The sequence below is a fragment of the Lonchura striata genome, chromosome 9 (genome assembly GCF_050655825.1).
Source record: "Lonchura striata isolate lonStrDom1 chromosome 9, ASM5065582v1, whole genome shotgun sequence".
In the NCBI taxonomy this organism is placed as follows: Eukaryota; Metazoa; Chordata; class Aves; order Passeriformes; family Estrildidae; genus Lonchura; species Lonchura striata.
In genome coordinates this window covers 8,359,267-8,375,043 of record NC_140711.1, presented here as the reverse complement: position 1 = coordinate 8,375,043, position 15,777 = coordinate 8,359,267, and the positions used below count along the sequence as shown (strand labels likewise).

The 15,777-nt window shown below is 47.4% G+C and overlaps 2 protein-coding genes and 1 non-coding gene across 7 annotated transcripts in view; 2 read left to right on the top strand and 1 right to left on the bottom strand.

Moving 5' to 3' along the window:
• Positions 1 to 307: 307 nt before the first annotated feature.
• LOC146766615 (uncharacterized) lies at positions 308 to 2,939 on the top strand. Its single transcript, XM_085587650.1, has 2 exons — positions 308 to 776; positions 1,303 to 2,939. Exons 1-2 carry the CDS (start codon positions 597 to 599, stop codon positions 1,639 to 1,641), a joined length of 519 nt encoding a protein of 172 aa, XP_085443776.1. The 5' UTR covers positions 308 to 596; the 3' UTR covers positions 1,642 to 2,939.
• TRNAQ-CUG (transfer RNA glutamine (anticodon CUG)) lies at positions 2,250 to 2,321 on the bottom strand. The gene has a single exon. It is a non-coding gene; the product is annotated as a tRNA-Gln (tRNA).
• A 3,761-nt stretch (positions 2,940 to 6,700) lies between the features above and the next one.
• Positions 6,701 to 15,777, top strand: part of LIMS2 (LIM zinc finger domain containing 2) — a 29,505-nt gene continuing 20,428 nt past the window's right edge. The window contains exon 1 of one of the 5 annotated variants that reach the window (XM_021544399.4): positions 6,701 to 6,735. In XM_021544399.4, coding sequence (XP_021400074.3) covers positions 6,725 to 6,735 — 11 coding nt within the window. In that variant the 5' untranslated portion in view covers positions 6,701 to 6,724. Of the gene's footprint in view, positions 6,836 to 7,084; positions 10,172 to 10,854; positions 12,381 to 15,777 lie in introns of those variants that run through there. The other 4 variants (XM_085587100.1, XM_085587099.1, XM_085587098.1 and 1 more) reach the window with 4 other exon arrangements.

Below are 15,777 nucleotides of genomic sequence, written 5' to 3'. Positions count from 1 at the left end.
CCTGCTGGCAGCCCAGTGCAAAAATCCAGTCGTATTCTGGGCTGCATCCAGACCTGTGTGGCCCGCAGGTCGATGGAGGGGATTGTGCTGCTCTGCTCGGCTCTCATGACACTGTACCTGGGGTACTGCCTCCAGCTCTAGAAGTCACAGCCTAAGAAACACACGGACCTGCTGCAGTGGGTCCAGAGGAGCCACAAAGAGCACCAGGCAGCTGGAGCCACTGCCCTGCGAGGACAGGCTGAGAGGGTTGGGGTTGTGTAGCCAAGAGAGGAGAAGGCTCCCAGGAGACATTCAGTTAAGAAAAGGAAGGACACCTGGTTGGGATGTGTAATGATGGTCTAAGTGCAACCAATTTGAAACTGAAAATATGTATTTTGATTTGGTGTCAGATATATATATTTTCATATATATACTTAATTAGATATAGGGAATGAATCTTCGTCTTGATTGTGGAAACTGTAAGAGGTTTTCCAAAGTAGTTGTAGAACTTGTTTGTGGGGACAAGAGCTAGATGATTTTAAGGTCCATTCCATCCAACAGTGATCCTAACAGTCATCGCAGGATTTTGGGTTGTAAGAAGAAAGAGAACATTTGAGATGAAAGAGGCAGGGACCTCATCAGCAGGGAGGCCTTGCAAGTTGCCCCTCCCAGGAGTTTGGGTGTTTCACAAACAAGGAATGTTTGTGGCCCCACAGGGCTCTGGACCCAGCATAAAAGGCTGCGCTGCTCCCGGCTCTGCATCCTGGTCTCTGGCCTCCCTTTCCTCAAGGAACGAGGTAAGCCTGAGTCCTCTCCATCCCTCCCTGTGGGCTGAGCTGCTGTCATGGAGGCTGCCCGGCTTGATCCTTGGGCTGCCTCAGCTTGGCCCTGAGACAGAGCTGTTGGAGGCCGTCAGCCTTTCCATGCTGGTGGCTGGGGACAGCTGGGAAGAGGGGGCTTTGTTCCAGCAGAAGGGGATCAATGGGGCTCAGCCTCAGGGGGATGTGCCCAGCAGCATTTGCACCTGCCGTGGTGTAACAAAATGTCCCAGGGCATCCCGGGACGTCTCAAACACAGCCATGTCTGTTCTGGAGAAGGGCCGGGACCAGTCTTTGCACAGGGGCCTTAAAGCCACTGTGCTGGCTGCTATTGCTGAAGTGGGGCGGCCTTCCCGTGCTGTGCCACTCGGAGGGCACCAGGAGGGTGGTGGGAGCTGTAGGCACAGGGTGTGTTTAGAAGAGCCACCGTGTCCCTGGAGAGAGCTGAGGGACAGAGAGACAGACTGATCCTGAGCCGGTTGGTGCTCCCTGCTCTGTGTTGCAGCTTTGCCTTCGGCACCGAGAGATGTCTTGCTGCAGACCCTGTCCCCCACGGCCCTGCGGCCCCTGTGGCCCAACCCCCCTTGCAAGCAGCTGCACTGAGCCCTGCCTCGCCCGCTGCGCTGACTCCACGGTGTACATCGAGCCTTCTCCAGTGGTGGTGACCCTGCCGGGCCCCATCCTCACCTCTTTCCCTCAGAGCACAGCCGTGGGATCCTCTCTGTCAGCTGCTGTGGGCAGCTCCCTCAGCACCGCGGGGGTTCCCATCTCTTCTGGGGGCTCCCTTGGCCTGGGGGGCTCAGGCCTGTGTCTGCCTTTCCCCCGCTGCGGTCAGATCTGCTGAGCCCGGCGCATCATCCCCCTTGGCCTCGGCAAATGGGCCCATCTCTTTCCCTCCCTGGCCCCCCACACGTGTTCCTCGGCCTCTGTTCTGTCACGCTGCTTTTGCTCCTTCTCATTAAAGCCTTTGTGCAGCACCGCTGGAGACTTGTGGTCGTTTGTTCTCCTCCTCCCTCACCTGCCACCTGCTCTGCAACGAAGGTTCTTCCCTCTCCCATGGTTACAAATGGAACCCCAATGACGGGGCACTGTCCAATGTTGGTAGAGCTCCTTGAACGGACTGCAGAGGAATAGAAGGAAATTGGCAGGAAAAGAGGAAAAGAAGCCACAGATGAAAGGAGCAAGAAAGGAGCAGTGGACAGGGGTGGGCATACAGGTAATGCCACACGCAGTATCTTGGTGATGCTGTGGGAATGATCCAACCTGGAAACACCTGCCCAGAGCGTGTAGCCCAATCTCCATTTTTGGATGCATCTGACATAGCAGCAGTGGTCCCAGAGCAGCGTCCTGTGCCAGACCCATTCGGAGTGGGTGGTCTTGCACCTCAGCAGGAGAGGAGAGCTGTGAGTGTGTAAGCAGGCTGAGGCAAAGCCTGAGGGAACCAAAAGGCCAAGGTCCCACTGAGATTTGAACTCAGATCACTGGATTCAGAGTCCAGAGTGCTCACCATTACACCATAGGACCTCCTGCACCACACACCTCTGCTCCTGTGCTGAGCCTCACTCAGCCTTCTGCTCCCACCTGAGGCTGCCTCTCTCTCCACCACCTTGGACATCTCTCTCCAAGTGCAGCCTTCCTGCAGGGCTGCCAGGCACTCTCTAATCACACCATCCTTCAGGGCAGCAGCACAGCTCCTTCTGCAAGCCTGACATGGCCTCTCTTACAAGCACCAGGCTTGAAATCAGGCACCATCTTGTCTTTGCCAAATTGCAACAAGCCCTTTCTGACTCAGCCAAAGTTACCTTGGGAAGTCACCTTCACACAGCAGAAGCTGCCTTGCCTTCTCTTCTCCAACCCAGGTCAGTCCATCCCCTTAAGGATTAATGAGAGGGAAACAGTGCTCCATCTCTTTAAAAGGTGAAAAAAGACCCAAGTGGGGAACCCAGGAAAGGGGCTGGAGAGGCAAGCAGAAAGGGCAGGTGCCACACCAAGGGCTGAGCAACAACTGAGCTTCAGTCACTCATTGCGAAGAAGAGCTTCACTCACTGCCTAGGGTGCAGAGCAAGGAGGACAGAGCCCTCTCTGGGAACTCTTCCCTCTCACAAGGAACTCAAGTGTACAGCAATCCCAGGGGGACACAAGCCCAAATGCCCGCTCAAAGCAGGGCTGGAGGCAAAGCAAGGAGAAGGCAACGGCACTGCCTGAGCCCCATGGCAACCCCAGCCTGATGTCCAGGTGTTCTCTGCCCACCCTGCTGCAGTGGCTCACCACTCACTGGGAGTCTCTGCAGGATCCAGGGCAGCTCCCGCAGTTGGCTTTTGCCAAGGCTGACTTGGCTCAAAACCAGTGTGTGCCTGCTGGGCTGGGAGGTGCCTGGAGTCCTGGGCAGGAGCCCGGCTGAGGGAAGCAGGAGCAGCAGCTCGACCGTTCTGTGGCAGGAGAAAATGCAGAGAGAAGGATGTGTGCCCTTCAGGACTGCGATAGGTCAGGCAATGTGGAGCCTGGCTGAAGAAAAGCCGGTGTGCTTTGGCAGGAATGGCCGAGCAGTGCTCACCTGCTTGGAAGGCTGCTCTGCCAAGCACTGCCCCACAAGGCTCTTGCAGCACTGCTGCTGCCTGCTACTGCAGCCTGCACTGCCTCCACTCCTCCAGTGCCCACGGCACTGTACCTGCACTGCCACCACTTGACACCCTGGCCTGGCTCCTGCTCCTGTATCTCTCACCTCTGGCTGCCCCCTCCTTCCAGGCCCCTGCACACTCTCCAGCTCCAGGTCCTGATATGTGCCTGTGCTCCTCTGGCTCTGACACATGATCTTGGCAAACTCACACTGCTGGGTGCTCATAATGGAACCACTCCAGTTCTTGAATTCACGTCCTGTTTCACTGGGGAATCCTCCATGGTCTCCTGGCCTTTCAGGAAATCTCTTCAGTGCCATGGCTACACTGCAGAATGGAATGCCATCTGGAATATTTACGTGCTCCAGCAATGGTGTTGGGGATACCACAAGCTTCACAGATATTTTATAGTTGTGGTAGCACCAGGAACCAGCTGTGTCCTGGGCAGGCCAACCCCTAAAGTCTTTCCAGGAGAGACAACACCCATGGCACCCAGTGTGTCCTCCACTCCCAACACCCAGCCACCGCTAGCCATTGTCCATTGGGAATACCTGTGTTGAGCACATGTGGAGCAGCCTGAGCCTCCTCTGCCCCTGCATAGCCCTGGCGGTGCTCTCCTGTGCCTGGGAAGTTGTGGATTGAGCTGCCTGCAGCAAAGGGAGGAATACCTGTGTGCCCATAATATGGAGGGTCTTGTGGGGGAAGCTGTGCCTGCTGCTGCACAACTCCATGGCCACCTGTTGGCTGGGTCAGGTGGCAGGGGCAGAAGAAGAGGAGAGCCAGGGCCAGGTGTGTCCAGAGAGCTACAGGCAAACCGGTTGAAATTCTTGGGTGAGGCAGCCTTGGGGAAGGTGTTCCCTAGCAGAGAATGGTTTCTCTCCATGAACCTCTGAGTTACAGGCCTGGCATGTTCCCACTGCACCACTTTGCTCCTCCCAGAGTTTAAATGGGACTGCCCGCAGCCCAAGCTGATGCTGCTGGCCCTCACTCTCTCCCTTCCTCTCTGTTCGGCCCTAGACACACTTCTGTCCTTCCTAGACATGTTAAGCTTTCTGAATAAATTGTCTACAAGATTTTAGACCCTTCCCAGTGCTACCTGGTTCTGTCCAAAGCCCTGTGTATAATTTTTAAAACAGTTAATATGGTAAGCAAGAAAAAACATGAAGAGTCAGTCTTGCAAACATCCATCCAGAGACCGGATCCTTCTGGTGGTGGTCTGAGGGCATGCTGGCAAGGTGTCAAAAGCCTTTGTGTGGAATTGTGTTCCTGTTTACAAAATGCAGTGACAGCCTGCTCTAAACTGTCAATCCCAAAAGCTCCCATTTATGCTTTTGAAAATTGGACCAAAGATTTTGCAGTGATTTTCAGAATATAGAGCATTGCAATATCATACCAATTATGTAGCTCCAAATACAGCAAGAAATAGTACAATAAAACTTGTCTTATTGACTTTTTTTCCCTGCTTTTTTACAGTTTATTCAGGAAATTGAAGGTCTCTTCTGGTAGACATCTGCTTATCTGCTGCTCATCTGCTGCATTTCCCACAATGGCACAGAAACTCAGTTTAAAACACAGGCAAAAAACTAAGTGATATGAATTCAAGACTAAAGTATTCAACACTGAATCAACTCCTGGAACGTCAAGCTTTCTATCCGGGAAAGACGAGCCAAACAAGTGGAACAAAAGAAGGCTCTTGTACTAGTGCATCACAGCTGGGAAACATCACAGAGAAAACACTAGTGTTGTCTTATTGTGAAAGGTTTGACTTGCATCTACCTCCCTGACTGTGCCCCAGGCAGGTCTGATGCTGCTTCTGCTCCGCCTTGTGTTCTGGCTTTCTCATTTGTGTGAATTCTCTCATTTGTGTAAGTTTTCCCATTCCTATGGATGCAAATGTCTGATGGCCTGGCTTTGCTGGCTGCCAGGCTCTCACCCAGCATTCTCACACTCCAGCTCCTCAGGAGGACAAGACAGGGGGAGAAAATGAGATGAAAACTCCTGTGGGTCAACATAAACACAGGGAAATCACTGACTGACTACTATGTGGGCAAACCAGACTAATTTGGGAGAAAATTAACCTACTTCCTTGCCATTCAGAATAGATTGGACAGTGAGGAATAAAGGCACAATCAAAACACCTTCCCCCAACCCTCCTTATTCTTCTCAACTTCACTCCTTCAGTCCCAAATCCTCCAACTCCTCAATGAACAATTGGGATTTTTTTACATAATTTGTTTTTCTTGATTTTGTTTACTTTGAGTTGTTTTTTTGTTTGCCTTCCCCCCCCCCTTTTTTTTTCCTGATTAAAATAACTCAAATCAATTTTTTTTTGCATTTTTACCCTTCCAATTGTTTCCCCCATCCTATGAGGAGGGATCATTTTACTGAAGCCAGAGTTTCATAAAAGGAACTCATCAAAATCTAATACTGCACAGCAGTGTGGTGTTTTGCATTAGGATACCTGGCTAACAGTTACTCAGTGATGGGAAGAACAATGTACAATTTTAAATGTTTACTGTAGGGCTGAAAAATGAGATTACATGGACACCAGAAAACAGAGCACAGAGTTTCATCACTGTCAAGATGCAACAATATATGTAACGATGGTAAGTCACGGCATACCAGGCTACCTCGCAAGATCAAAACAAAGTTTGAAATTGCTTTTGGTCAGAAGCTTCCTATGGCATTTGGTGATTCATTTTACATCAGAGTATGCTTGAACATGGGCAAGCGGGGATGACACGTTAGCAAAAACATCGCACTTGGAGGGGTGCGGTCCCCTCATCCTTTAACAGCAATGGTTGCCACGACCGCTTTCTAGAAGCTTTCCAGACCTGTCTTCTGCACCCCGAGGGTAAAACGCCGGAAAGCCACTTCCTCTCGCCACCGGGCTGTGTGCAGGGATGAGCAGCCCGAAGAACAGGCAGGCAGCGCGGCTGCTCTGATCTCGGGAACCAAGTCCCGTCGGTGCGGTGCGTGTGGGTGCGCGCAGGCAGCGCCCGGCCCGCGCTGCGCCTCCACCGCACGCTCACGGCGGCTGCCGTGCGCTTGCTGCCAGGCGGGGCGCGGCAAGCGCCGTGCCTGTCCGCCGCCTCCCCCGCGCCTCCGCTCCGCAGCCTCGCCAGTCCTTATTCCTTTGCCTTTATAGGAAAAGTATGCGCAGGTCCGGGGGGGCTGCCCTGAGTCACCGAGGGCTGCGGCGCCCGCCCACACCCAAGGGGCCGGGGCCGGGGCGGGGTCAGCGCTGGCCGCCGGGGCCGAGCCGCCCGTCCCGCCCCGCAGCCCCTCAGAGACAGCGCGGGGCTCGCCGCCATGACGGGCAGGTGAGGCCGGGCACGCGGGAGCCGGGCGGGGGTCTGGGCCGTGCCCGCCTTCAGCGCCCTGGGCCGGCCGTGGCGTGTGGGAACAGCTCCTCTGGCCGCGGTAACGCCGTGAGGGCCTGGCGGCAAGGGGCAGGGGAGAACGCTGTGCTGCTGGGAGGCCTGGGCGGAGCGGGGCACGCTCCGGCCCGGCGGGCAGGCGCGGAGCTGCTCCGCTGTGCCTGAGCCCTGCACGGCACAGCGAGGGCAGAGCAGAGGCAGGGCTGGCACAGCGAGGGCAGAGCAGAGGCAGGGCTGGCACAGCGAGGGCAGAGCAGAGGCAGGGCTGGCGGCAGCAGCTGCGGATGTGGCCCGGCCGGCCGCCTGCGCCCGCTGTGCCCGCGCCGCTGCCCCGGCGGAGCCCTTCTCGCTGATCTGCACGCAGCCCCTCTGCCCACGGACGCACTCTGCTCTTCCTCGAGCTGGTCTTGGAGTTAACGTGTTCCAGGAGCTGTTTAAATCTGGAGCTTGATTCTCCTCTCATGCTGTCTGGCAGTGGAGAACGCAGTGAAGCAACTTCGTTGACAGTTGTAAATGAGAAGAGGAGCAAGGAAGGCATTTTCTGGCATTATGAGAGCGTTTGCACAAGTGCTTTAATGTCACTTTTTTGTCCCATATGTAAAATAAAACCCAGACGTTATAAGTAGTTTGTTAAAATAAGCTTGCTTTTGTGAAACGTTTTTGAGATGAAAAGCATTAAGAAATAATACTACAATTAGCAAGGTGCCCTTTTTAGGACACTCATCCTCGTGAACCCTGCTATGTTACTGTAGTTCTGAAGCATTGTTCTTCGTGATTAGGAATACTGAGATGGATTCAGAACACTTTGTGTATAAATGTCCACTTTCCTTTTGTGTCAAGTCTTGGTGTTTGTATTATGCAGCGTTTCCTGATCATTCAAAGTGGATCCTGATTAGTGGGTTGTTGGGTGTGAGAACCTGCTGAATAATTGTGTGTGCTCACCTATGATTTGGGAATGTATTATTTTTGGTCTCTGTAATGACAAATTGATGTTCTTGGGTGATTATACATGCTCAAAACTCTTCTGGGTTTTGCCTTGTGTCTTTAATGGTCCCTTTTTTATTTTTCTGACATGTGAAACAGGTGTGTATTTACAAGTTTACGTTCATTTACCTATAGCTAGAGGAAGACTCAGGAGCCTTAAATGTTCACAGGTGATGGGTACCCAGCTTTTAAATGGAGAAAGGATGGAGAAGACTTGGAAAGAACTGTGGCTATATGAACCCAGCTGATTTTATTTTTTAAGAACTCAGTGGCTTGGTACTGTTTAGAATGACAGGCTTACCTTGGGTGAAGTCACTCAGGAGGACAGTGAAGTGCTAGTGGACTTTGTCTTCGCTCCATGCTGCCTCTGAAACTTGCCTTTAAAGTGCAGCACTGTTCATTTGAAGCTCTGACATGACGTGTGAGCCTGGGTGGACAATTTCAGGGTAGCTGAGACACTGCAAAGTGTGCAATTCAAAGTGATGCAGAACTTCTGTTCTCTTTTCCTTGGATTTACTTCAGAGGGTTGTTAAAATGAGCAGGCCTTGGCTTTAGCTTGTGAAAAGCGAATGCAGGTGTTATTTGACGTTTTCAGGAATGTTTGTCCTGAACATTTATTTCTAAAGTTCTGTCTGCTGTCATTCCCAGGACAGGACAATTAACTGAAGTTGTTTGTCACAGCTGTAACTCATCTGGCTGTTTCTTTGTTAATACTATAATCCATTTAGGGTAGTAGTTTCCCAGCAAAGCTTCGTAGTGTCTGTGTAACGATGCACTTTGCCTGGCCTATGCCATTGACAAGCACCATGCTCAGTGTTGTTTTTCAGGCTGGGACAGACTCCTATGGCATTGGAAAGAATTCAGCATTGAGAATGTTCTTCCTTAGATCCAGCTATGGGCCATTGCTGAGTGCTAACCAGATGTTGTTCCCGGTTTGCTATCTGGGAGTTCTTCAAGTCTGCTGACATTATGTAGTCAGATGTTCTCCAGCTTTTGGGATGTGGGATTTTCAGGGTTCTGGGAGGAGATGAACTGCTTCACAGCTCGCACATCCTCACAGTATCCATCAGTGGGAACCTTCCTGGGTCAGGAAGGGGACATAAATGTCCCTTTGGTCTTGAAACTGTTGACACAGAGAATGATTGTGTTGTTTTACAGTGTTCTAAAGTGAAGAATGAAAACATGGAGTACTGAAATAGTATTCTTTTTCACTTCACCTTCCTTATAAAGTAGAAATATGAAAGGGCTCTCTTCTAGATACTCTGACTACAGATGTATTATTATTATTACAATACATGAAAAATAACTCCATTTTCATTGTGCTCTGTCTCATTTGGCTGCAGACGCATTTCCTGAATTTGAAAAACTGCAGTGATTTGATGTATTGATTTTTAAAGTTAGGGGGAAATATAAGTCCAGGAAAAAGAAGTGCGCATCTTTCTTTTTCTGTAATTATAGTAAAAAATTACTAAAATTAGGTGACTAGCAAATGAAATGCAAATCTTAAACATACCACTAGTTACATTTTTACAGTGTGAGGATTGTGTTTTGCTAGAGAAAACTGATAACTAGATAATTGGATTTTAGAAATAGTATTTGTGACTGCCAGGTCTGGGCTGGGCTATTGGGGAAATAGAGGAGGAGACCACCTCCCTGACCCGCTGGCCACACTCTTTAGTTTTATGAGGTTACGTGTTGTTTTAACTACATTTAAAAACAAATTCTATATAAGAGATAGTATATTAGATGTAAGAACAGTATGCTTCTAAGCAGTCTCTCTGTGATTTTCAGTGTTGATAAATACAGTTGGTGTGATTTTTGGAGCATTTAGAAGTTAACTATGGTACTTCCCTATCAATAAATAAGGAAAGACTGCTTCTAGAATTGTATTTGATGTGTTTAGTCCATCTGTTCATTTTGACTTTTGCCGTTTTGAGGATTGTTGGAGTTTAGGATGGGGTTGATTGATTTTGTTTGGTTAGCTGGAATTTCTTGTTTTATTTTCCTTGTCTTCATGATGGGCTTATTCCTAAGAAGGAAGATCTGTGAATGACCAGCAAGCAAAACATTGTCAAATGCCCAAAGCAGAAACTAAACAAAAATGGAAGAGTTTCCTTTAAAGCTTTGCTGCTGTGATGTTGATTAGAAAACTAAAAGGTGAAAAATGCCTGGGCAGTTTGGAGTTGCCTTTAGAAATTAATCTAATACAAAGCCCAAGAAAAAAACAGTTCCCAAGTGCATGTTTCAGAGCATGATTATCTTCATAAGAAATTTTTGTTATCACTATACTTGGTCGAATTGGGATCTGGATACGCCTATGTACTTCCTGTAGTCAACAAAAGAAGAGCAGCTGCTTTTACAGATATGCTTATTGATTGTTCCTAATCCAGTGAAGGTAAGAAATAACAGTATATTATTTTCAATTAGGTGAGCTGGTTAGGTGCTTTTTTAATTCAGTAGAGAGAGCTGCTGCTGCTTTACATGAGGCAGTTGTAAGTAAAATGGTTAGAAAGAGGAGGGAGTATAAAGGACAGTATTACAAAAGGTTCTTGGTGCTGAGTAGATTGTACCTGTATTAAATATATAAGACATCTATCTTATTAAATATATAAGAGATATTTTATCTCTCTGAGTTGGAAGCAGCCATTTCTGCTCTTCTGAGTTGAAAATGAAAATTATTTATCTTAATCTTTTGATCTAAATTTGCTCTCTAGGTAGGAAGGTCCTTAGGCTGTTCTGGGGCCATAGAGGTCCTTCTCTGAGGAAGAGCCTGAAAATGCCTGAAAGAAGTCTGGCTGCTTGCTTCTCTGCTTTGGCCCAGAAAATAACCACCTGTAAGAGTCTGGCATCAGCCCTGTCTCTTAAAAGCAATCTATCAACAGGGAAAGAAAAAGCAAACCTGTGCAGTTTCCCTCTGTGTGTAAGGTGGCAAGAGAGGAGTGAGTGAGCGAGCTTGTGTTGAGGGATGGGAAGACAGGATGTTTGCGTTGAGATTTTTTTTTTTTTATTATTTTTTTATTATTTAATTCCCTCATCTTCCCTTTTGAAGAAGACAGTCATAGTTTCTGTGAAGAGTCATTATTTGAAAACCAATGGAATCATGTCATATGAGTCAGGTAAAATCTTAGTATTTGGGAGAGAAGGAGGGTTTTTGTCAGATTCCTTAAGGATAAGGGAGATTATTGTTGTGGTGATTTAATATTTTGCTTTTTGCTAGAAGTAAAAAGATGCTTTAATCTTACATTTTAAAAATTGTTTATTGCTCTAAAATTTCAAAGATCAGCAGAGACACCCGGAATGGAGGACATTTTTCTTTATTCCGTTTGTATTGTAAAATAGAAATGTATAAACAACACTACAGTGTGAAAGAAATGGTAGTGGCAGATTGCTGTCATGTCAGAAGCTGAAACTCTCAAGGAAATTTGGAGTGCATTGTAGATTTTAAGGCTGCTGATTTGTGCTTTTAAAAGTATTTTGTTCTTTATTCATGTCTGTTCTACTGGGCCCCAGTAAACCCTTCTGTTTTTCTTTAAGTGTCAGAAGGGATTCCTGCTCATTAATATTAATTTAGAACTCATGAAGTCATCAGTCCTCATTTTTTTCCTCTGTAGCTTGCCAAGATGTATTTCATGCTCATGCTACAAAAATCCTCTTTTTCCTTTTCGTTTTCCTTCCCCTTTTCCACCCCTTCCCCTCCACTCCTTTTGGTTTTGTTTTTTTTTTTTCAGTTTACTAAAGTGTAATTTGTTAGTAATGATTCTTACGATATTTTTCATGGTAATGCTTGAAGGCCAGAGAGCTCTGGAGCCTGGAATGCCAAGTATGTTCTTCCTCCTTGCTTCCTGACCCTTTGCTGTGTGCGACTGCTGCTGGCTGTAGTGAGTCCGGAGAACAGAAGTATTTGCAACCTTGTTTCTTGGAATATGCGTTGTCCAAGTGGAAGGAACAGCTCTCTTGTGTACAGTATCCTGCACAGTGTAGTACAGCAGCCTGCAGGGAAGCACTTGGAGATGCCAGGGTCAGATACTGATCTGCAGTAAACTCTAGTGTTCGCTATCAAGAGCTCTAGTAATCTGCTTTGCCTTTCTGCATTTCTCTGTGCTTTGATCAGAAAGTTTTCTTGATTTAAGTGTCTTAATTATGTGAAGTCGCAGGATTTTTTTTTACCTCATTTGTGACATTTATACAGAGAGTTCTAGGAGGCTAGGAAAGAATGAGATGCTAATGTAGCCCTTCATGTGCTGCATTAAGTAGATAATTCCTAGTGGAATACAGGAAAGAGGCTGTCAGATTTTAAGTATATGGCAGAATGGCAGACAGGTTGTAAGAAACAATGCATGATCGGGTGTCTGTGCATCCTGCTTCAGCTCTTCTACAATGTAAACACAACTCCCCAAAGGAAGGTGACTCACTGAGTATCGCTGCTGCTGGTGTTGCTCCAGTTGTGTCCCTGCATTCCCCTGCAGAGGGGCCGGGGGTGCCATGGCCGGCCTGAGGCTCCGGGGGCTGGCAGCCTCCAAGCTTTACCAGCGCCGGCAGGATCGGCTGAGCGGCACCGGGTCACTGCTGAGCAGCACGACAGACACGGCAGCTGGGATTCGTGGGTAGGTCTCCAAGGTGAAGAGAACGGCGTTGTTAAAGGATTTTCCAGGATTTGCTAGATTTTCGGTTCTGGTGGTGGGGCTGTTTTATTTAAAGTGAGAATTGTTGATACAGAGCCAGAGGGGATGAGGTCAGTTTGCTTTCAATTCCAAGTAGATTAAGAAGGAAAGGGCTTTCCTGATGAGAAAGCTTTCAGTTTTTAACAATAACAGGAAAGCAACAATGGAGAACCTTTCCCATTTCAAGCTTTGTGCTAGAGTGTTCAGAACCAGCATTAGTGCTTGTGTTGGTTTTGCATGGCCTGGTTTTTGGTAGCAGGGGCACCGCAGAGGTGGCTTCTGTGAGAAGCTGATAGAAGCTTTCACCATATACAACAGAGCCAGTCCCTGATGGCTCTGAAGATGGACATAGCCAAGGCTGGGCCAGTTAGAACTATTGGTAATGCCTCTGTATTCAATAACATATTGAAGAAGAAAATCAAAACAAAGTGGGGCACAGATTTTCCTGGCCAGAGAAGAGGAGGAGGTGAGAACATGTGAGGAAAACAACATGGACACCAAAGTCACTGGAGAAGGAGTGGGAGAAGGGGCTCCAGGTGCTGGAGCTGAGATTCCTCTGCAGTCTGTGGTGAGACCATGCTGAAGCAGCTGTGCCCCTGCAGCCTGTGGGGATCCATGGGGGATCCAGAGATCCACCCACAGCCCGCAGGGATCCACAGGGGATCCAGAGATCCACCCACAGCCCCTGGGGGAGATGCCCATACTGGAGCAGGTGGATGCCTGGAGGAGGCTGTGATCTAGTGGGAGACCTGGTAAAGAGAGGGGGCCCCTACTTCTAAGCTGGAGGAGGATTGCATCCCATGGAAGAGTGACCCATGCCACAACAGTTTTGGGAGGACTGCCGCTTGTGAGATTGTCTATATTGGACAAGTTCACAGAGAACTGTCTCCTGTGGGAAGGGATCCCACAGTCTCACAGGGGAATGGTTCCTCTCCCTGAGCAGTGAGAGAAGCCACAGGTGACAAACTTACCAAAACCTCCATGCCCTGTGTCCCTGCACTCTCAGTGGGAAAGAGGGAGGTGTTGGGGAAAAAAGGTGGTTAAAGGACTTATTTTACTTCTCATTATCCTCCTCTCACTTTTCTAGTAAGAAATTCACTTTGTACCTCTAAGTTGAGCCTGTTTTGCCCTTGTTTTCTCCTAGTTCTTATCTCAGTTTATGAACCCTTTGTTAATTTTTTTTTCCTCTGCCCAGCTGTAGCAGGGGAGGGTGAGTGACTGAGTGCCTGATGCTTGGCCAGTGTCAAACCATGACAGTGCTAGTGGTGTTAATGGTGAAGCATTTGGGCACTGTGGAAGTAAAAAAAAGGGAGAAATGCAGTAATTTTTCTAAATGTTGATAAAATTCTATCATTCCTTGGGTTTTAAGGTTCAGTAGTCAATTCGTTACCTATACTGTTAATAGCAAGCCTGTTGATTTTAGTTTTTGTAAATAACTCCCATCCAGCTTCAGCAACTGGAGCTTTCAAGTGTAGCTTCGTCACGAGAACATGTAAACCACAGCTTCTTAAATCTGTCCAGACAATTCCACTGCTTGATATGATCATTACTTTTTCCACACTTCATATTAAAATTTTACTCTTGAATTTTCATTAGTTAATGTTGTGCAGGAGGTAAATTGTAGGTACCCAGTTTGTGGTAATGGCCTCATCCCCAGTGTCACAGCTGTGAGCAGCAGGTGAGCAGCACTGACACAATGAGCCATGGAGTGCCCAGTGCACTGACCAACCACCAAAGGGAACAGAGGGCACACAGGTGCCATGAATCAACATGAGGGGATAAAAGGTTGGGCTAAAGAACAAGGGGAGCAGATGCCTGAAGCTTTCTAAAGTGGTGTTACTCTGTATGAGCAGATACCTGAAGCCCTCTGAAGTGGTCTGGTGTTACTGTGTATGGGCTGAAGCTTTCTGACATTGTGTGGTGATGCTCTGTGTGTCATGGCCATCTCAGCTGTGATATATGCCATGGCAATACATTAGCAGGAGCTAAATAAAACTTTGTTTCTTTTATTTTGGGAGAACTGTAAGATGCAGCAGCAGTATGGGATCTGAAGTCTGTGCCACTTGGGAGGGTAGTGAGCATCCAGGAGAGGTAATTTTCTTTTTCTAGCAGTCAGGTCTGAATTTTAGACTTTTCTTTGCAGGAAGTAGGCCTGATGCTTACCTGGACATGAGGAATTAGTTTGACCTCTCAATGTGAATTGTACATCCCTCACTAAAGCCCTCCTTTTCCTGTTCTTTTTTCTTCTAGCTAATAGCTTTTGGTTATTGGTAAATTTTTTATTTTTCTTACAAGAAGCTATGGGTGTGAATGTATGAGAATTTAATGAGGAGGGGGGCTAACAGGGTGGTGGTGCCATTGAGTGGGGACAGTGAGCTGGTCAGGAAAAGTGAGAAGCATGGAAGAGGCCTGTGAGAGGAAAGAAAAGCACTGAAAAAGAAGATGTACAGGTAAATTGAGTACATTTTTCACATTGTACTTCTTCAAGCAATGTAAGCATAGAGCAAATATATTTTGGTTTTATTGAGCAGGTCATAGTGCTGAAAACTTCAATCCCTTCGAGATGTTTCTCTCCTGAATTATTATATTTTATCCATAAGTTTTGAGCTAGTAATAATTTTTGCTTCTCCTTCCTGATAGGCCTTGATGGTTTATGTCCTTTCTTCAGGCAGAGGAGAGTAATGCAACAGTAGTGCTGCTACTGGTTGGTGCTAATTGATGAATACATGTGGGGACTGATTTGTGTTGTCAATGCTGGTAAACAAACATTACATTTAAGCTCCTTTCAGATAATGGAAGTGGAGAAAGCTCTAATGTGCATTAGGAGTTATTTCTCAAGTAGACATTCTGTATGAAGTGGTACATGCTTGATAATAAAAGGATGGTTTTCCTGTGTAAGAGGAATAATTTATTTAAAACCTGTACATTTCTTTATGTTGCTGGTATTTGCCTGGGCTGAGTGAACACTGCTAACTGTGTGTCTTTATTAAGTAACTGGTCATGATTTACTGGCAATAAGTATGTCTTGGTTTTGAGGGAGACTCCCAAGTATCTATGGCATAGGACTTTTTTTTCAGTGTGAATACCAAGAGACTTTTGCTGCTAGTCTCAAAAGTCTGCCTGATTGCAGCATCCTGCAGGCCCACCATACGGACCTTGTACTCTGGCTTCAGCTGCAATATGTGCATATTTTTTTTAACCCCTCCAATTTCTACTTAATTGTAAATTGCTGTTACTGGTAGGCCCAAAGAGAGATTTTTTTTTTCCCCCCATATTCTGACCATAAGGTGCATTTGTACGTTTTTCTTAATTTTGGCTATCCTTATATTCTAAGTAAGAA